Source organism: Lactuca sativa, chromosome 3 (genome assembly GCF_002870075.4).
Source record: "Lactuca sativa cultivar Salinas chromosome 3, Lsat_Salinas_v11, whole genome shotgun sequence".
Taxonomy (NCBI): domain Eukaryota; kingdom Viridiplantae; phylum Streptophyta; class Magnoliopsida; order Asterales; family Asteraceae; genus Lactuca; species Lactuca sativa.
Window position 1 is genome coordinate 312,662,901 of NC_056625.2, and position 5,746 is coordinate 312,668,646.

Genomic DNA, 5,746 nt, shown 5'->3' on the forward strand with positions numbered 1-5,746 from the left:
TCGGACAATTGACAAGTATGTTGTTAGATTCATCCATCCCATCGTTACAAGAATGACAAGACGAGATCGCACAATTTACTTTTCTCATAGTCAAAGCCATCGAAATACCATGATTAACCATGTATGACCATTATGAAAATACATAGCACAAATACCATGTATGACCATTATGAAAGTGGACTCATTTGATATGAATCCTAAATTTTCAAGGTTTACTATCCAAATCCAAAAAATCGATCGTCTAAGAACAACTTTTAAGATTCATATATTTTCTGGCTATCTTAAATCAAGTTTTAAAACTCATATTTCTAACAACCTTGATAAAAATCCAAACAAATATCATATAGCCTAGAGACAATTCCGAAATGAGGTCATAAATGATACGAAGCAATTCAAACACATGTAACCACTATACAGGATTTGAAGTCACGTATTGGTACTTATCCTTTATAAACATATCCAATTGTACATACCAATAAGAAGATTAGAACTAGTAGACGCATATCATATATGTTCCTAGGTGCAACATAGACCTTCATGTAGATACATCAAAATAAACTAAAGACTTTTGTGAAAAACCAAATTAACCAAAACCACAAATACCTCTTTCCATGTACATTAATAACCATAAAAGTTCAAACACTTAAAACCTCTTTCTTCCCTTTTCAATTGAGTCAAAATCTCTATAACAAAAAAACACATAGATTCATGCCCAAAAAAAAAACAACAAACTTACACTAAACACATTTAAGAAAACATCATCTAGCATTTAAATGCACCTTCTTTGGGGAACACAAGATCGAACCCGTTTCATTCTTGTTTGCTTCATTCTCAATTTTCTCAAGCTCATCATCATCACTATCTATATTGTTTGGATCCGATCGATTCTGGTGGGCCCTACGCCTCAAAAGATACACATTGAAATAGTAGCTCACCATAGCCCGCATACTTTTGTTCTTAAAATTGCGCTTTAATTCATCCCAAAAACTCCTGCCCGAAGAGGACGGAGTCGATTTTATTATCTCCTCAAACTTCTTCTCTTCATCTAGTGTCCAACTTATCGCGACATTTTCACCCATCTCATTAAATTTCCATTTATAGAAAGCAGACCCGAGTTCGAGTTTGCCTCGGTTTCTTTTTTCGGAAATATGAAACTTTACGCATTCTAACGAGCCTTGAAACTGGCAGCCACATGAATCTTGCCTGCCCTTTCCGATTCGGTCAAGCTCGAGCAAACTACTTCTTGTTTCGCCTTTTTGTAAGGGCCAAATTTGGGTGCCCAGCCATTTGGAGTCGGGTGAGTAATCGGGTTCGGGCAGTTCGGGCAGTTTGGCTTGAAATGAGCGGCCTAATGGGGTGCGTTTTCGCTTTAAGTTGCAACCGTAGAACGAATGTTCTTCATCTCGGTCACGGTCACTCGGGCTGCCCGAAGATGACTCAGGGGAATCTTGTGTTGGGGGTTTTCTTGAAGGGGGGATTGATTGGGTTTCTTTAGCTGTAATGAGCCTTTGACTGAATCTTGATGTTGACTTTTCTGTTCGGTCTTCGTACATTGCCGGATGCATATGATTTTTTTTCTGCAAAAGATACAAGGGCATTTTAGGAATTTTACAGACGTCAAATACTTTTGTTAAACCATGTGGATGTTTGGATGTGCGTTGAACAAAAACGAATTATAGTGAAAATTACGGAAATACTTTATTTTTCCAACAAAACTGTAACAGTTCCAGATATTTTTTGAAATTGACCATTTTGATGTTAAAATCAACAAAATTTGGTGTTAAAATCAACTTTGTAACATTTGTTACTTGTAATATTATAATATAAATTAAGCTGATATAAATTTATGATATATGTTATATTTTATTTTTATGTTTCTAACTTATTTAGAACAGTAATGCTATTTTAATAATTTAAAACACAATACATATAATAATAAATAACACATAATTGAAAATTTACAATTTGTAATTCGAAATTAATTATACATGAATAATTTCTTTTTGTCATCATTGTCTGATAATAAAATCTAATAGATTACTGTATCAAAAAGACGTTAGTCAAATTTTAAAAACCTAGTAATTAATGCACAAAATAAGTACATTATATTTAAGGCCTAATTTCCAAAATTATTTTCACCAACTACAGTTTTGCATTACACTACCTACATACATACGTACATTATATTTAATAAACGAACCATGTAATTAAATACATAATTTTTATTTTAATGATATAAATATTTTGATTATATTAGATACATTAATTATTTATAAAAATCAAACAAAATGAAGACGCCAATCTATTATATGTCACTTCTAGTCATGATCAATGTCAATTGTCAAAGACAGATAAAAGCACCCCTGCTTTATACAAAATGATTAAAAGAAAAATAAAAGCAATGACAAAAAACTTATTCTTAACAATTTAACAAAATTTAAAACATTATCTTAATTTAAACTAGTAATAATAATCCGTAAAATCATGAGAAAAAACGCATGGAATATTAAACATGTGAATATTAATGCTTACACAACATCAATGCAAAGTTGTTGCTTATGATTATTTGATATTTTCACTAAGTTCTATTACATTCAATAATTCAAAAAGGTTAAGTGTAAGAAATAATAATTTACTTTTATTAGTTGTTTATATTTTGATAAAACTTTCAACATATAATATCCTAATAGAAAACAATAAAAAGTACAATGCTATAACTAGCTAGATTTTTCAAAATACAATGTCTTAATAACAAAAAAAAGTTCCAAAGAACACAACCAAACACCCTTTATAAATTTGTAATTGTGGAAAAAGGCAAACAGATCATTTATTCCACCTATACTTTTTCTTTTTTTTTCCCAGTTTAGAATTTGCTAATCATATAATCTTTAAAGGACAGTTTACAGGAAAAAGAAAACCATTATATTTTCTGCTTAACCACTAATACTTTATTTTTCCAATCAAACCATAAAAATTCAGACATTTTCCAAATTAACCATTATGACCTATTATTACATAATATCAACTCAAAATGGTTAAATTGGAAAATGTAAAAAAAATCTTAATATGGTTTTGATCGGATAAAAATAAAGAATAAGTTGTTAAACCACAATAACGGCGTCTCTGTAAATTGCCTTATTAAACAATAAAGTTTCATAAATTCAAATAGCAAAATTGATATGTTATATACAAAGCTAATATCAAAAACAAGAAAATATTAAAATTAAATCGAAAAATACCTGCCATATAACTTTAGCCTTGGAATCAAGATCAAGTTGCAAAAGTCTTGCTTCACGAGCTGATAAAACCTGTTTCCAAACATGTTCACCTCCATAAGCCTTCCATTTATTCCTTTCAGGTATAATCCCAATTGCAGGGTCACAAGGGTCTTTTGCCACTCTTTTCACCCAATCCAACAATGGCAAATATCTTTCTCTTTTCCTCTTTTTACTCGACTCATTTTCTTCAACATCAAATCTTTCAACAATATTCTCCAAATCTATAACTTCTGATTCTTTCTTCACACTTGTATCAACAAACTCGTTGTAATCTTTCATCTCAACATCCAAAAAGAATTTCCGAGGATCAAAATTCATGTCTGAATTATTCACTGAATCTTTATCTTTAACAATTTTACAAAACCATTGTTCCAATGACTCAAGATACTTTAAGTAAACCACCTTCAAGTATGCAGAATCACTCGAATTGAACCCGATTTCTTTTGCTACCAAATCCCAAATCCCATATCTGGAAACACTCTCGTATCCACCTTTTTCTCTCACACACAAATAAAGCGTCAACAAATCAATAGGTTTACCATCTCTAAGCATTGGGGGAAAGGGTGTGAAACAATTATTTTGACAGATCTCTTTTGAGAACCTAGAAACAATTTGATTGAATGATTTAGTGAACTTAGTGTCGAATTCACCACATTTTATAGAAACCCCAATTTTGTGAATCTCTTCTAGGGTTCTAAAACAATCTAATGCAGACCCATCTGCTAGCTTTGACCACCCTGCCATTATTCAAGTTTTTCAAACCCTAAACAGACAGTATAATAATAGATCGTATGAAATAAAACAGGATTACGAGAAGCAAAACAAAATTCTACAGAAAAATAAAATAAGGAGTTACCCAGATGAGTTCATTTACAAATCTAAACAAAGCGTATAATAGATCGTATAGAAATCAAACAGGATTGCATGAACTAAACAAAATTCTACAAAAAGAAAAATGAAGTGAAAAACAAACAAAGAGTCACCCAAATAAGTTCAAATTAACAATCTAAGGGTTTTAAATCTGGTTTTTAGGGCTTGAGATGAAACGAGGGAGGAAAAAAATTTAGACGATTTTGAACTCCCCGCCCTTTCTCTCTCTCAAGAAACGCAGATGGGAAGAGAGAGAGGGCTAGAGGGGAGGGTGGAAGAGACATTTCAAGTTTTTTTGAACAGAAGAAGATACGAAAAAAAGAAAAAATTCAAAGAATTTTGTCACGAATTTTCAAAGGGGAGAAACATTACCAGTTTTTTGTGCTGCGTAGAGGGGCCTCGTCTTTGTGTCTTTCCTTCTCTTTAGCCCCTTTGGGTTTTATTTATTGAAAAGGGGCTTTTTGGGGGAAGATTGAAAGAGGGGTGAAGAAGAGATGTGATGGGAAAATTAAAACTAGGGCTTTTTTTTTCAAGTATTGGGCAACAAAGAATGTTTATTTATAGTGGAGCTGATGAATCTAATCATCTTCTTTGTTTCACAAAGAGGAAGGGTATTTTGGTAAATTCACTTTGAGTATTTGGCAAAAACATAATTGGCAAGTGGAAACAAAGGTTATAAAACTTATAAAATACTTAAAAGCAAATTATTAGGCTATCTTTTTATTTTTCGGATTTGATTTATCAAATAACATCGTTGGTTTTATAAACTGTTATTGATCATTGATTTTTCCTGAAAGAATTATAATTGTAATCATAAGTTCATGAGATAGTATGTCCCTTGTCAAAATAATAATTATCAAACTTAAAAAGACCTATAAAATTATTGTCCTTGTTATAATTAACATGGTTTTTCGTAATCTATTAGTACCTTATAAATTATGTTTGTGGTTAAAACATAGATTTATCATGTTAATGATGATGAAATATCCATATCTAGCTTCATCTTTTGATGTTGAGAGCAATATATACCTCTTACTTATAATTAGACATGGTGTTCACACATTACTAGTTACCATTTTTTCCACCCAAGCAATATTCTCTTCGTATATTAGAGATCTTTCTCTTATTTGGGAGAACGGACTCTACTCCCTCTATCTAATGATATGATCTAACTTGATCGTTGTAGTATGCTTCTAGGACATATGTTATAGGATAGCTACAACGATCTATTTTGCTAATTTGTTGGTTTTGTTCGATGATGACGGTGTTAAATGTGTGAAAAAAAAAGTAGGTTTGGCCATTTCCCAAAAATAGGATTTTTCCCATTTTTTTTTTCAACAAAATTAGCGGTTTTATACATTCTAAAAATAAAAAATTGTTATACATTTATATTCTCCTTCGTGGCATATTTGTTCTAGCATTTAAAGTCCAAAACCAACTTCAAATGAATTAGAAACTAATTACCAAAGTAAGACGCTGATTAAGTGGCTAAATGTCTTTTAAGTCATTACATATATATGGAAAGTGAAAAGAAAATGGTTTTACATATGGCGTGTTCGATACGGAGCGTTTGGGAGTGCTTGAGAGCTTCTAGCTTT

At 31.4% G+C, this 5,746-nt stretch overlaps 1 protein-coding gene across 2 annotated transcripts; it reads right to left on the bottom strand.

The window, feature by feature from the left end:
• Positions 1 to 583: 583 nt before the first annotated feature.
• LOC111920233 (AT-rich interactive domain-containing protein 1) lies at positions 584 to 4,672 on the bottom strand. Of its 2 annotated transcripts, XM_023915819.2 has the most exons (3): positions 4,521 to 4,672; positions 3,240 to 4,015; positions 584 to 1,577 (listed from the first exon to the last, which is right to left on the bottom strand). In XM_023915819.2, the coding sequence occupies exons 2-3, from the start codon at positions 3,828 to 3,830 to the stop codon at positions 759 to 761; spliced, it is 1,410 nt and encodes a 469-aa protein (XP_023771587.2). In that variant the 5' UTR covers positions 3,831 to 4,015; positions 4,521 to 4,672; the 3' UTR covers positions 584 to 758. The 2 variants fall into 2 exon arrangements, with proteins under 2 accessions (XP_023771587.2, XP_023771586.1); XM_023915818.3 differs by lacking the exon at positions 4,521 to 4,672 and having other exon boundaries at positions 3,240 to 4,511.
• Positions 4,673 to 5,746: the final 1,074 nt, after the last annotated feature.

Bases quoted from the DNA above. Each gene is read 5' to 3' on its own strand.
- LOC111920233 (XM_023915818.3), bottom strand. From the start codon at position 4,022: ATGGCAGGGTGGTCAAAGCTAGCAGATGGGTCTGCATTAGATTGTTTT. The intron at 1,578-3,239 runs GTATTTTTCGAT...TATCTTTTGCAG, and splicing joins AGGCTAAAGTTATATGGCAG to AAAAAAAATCATATGCATCC.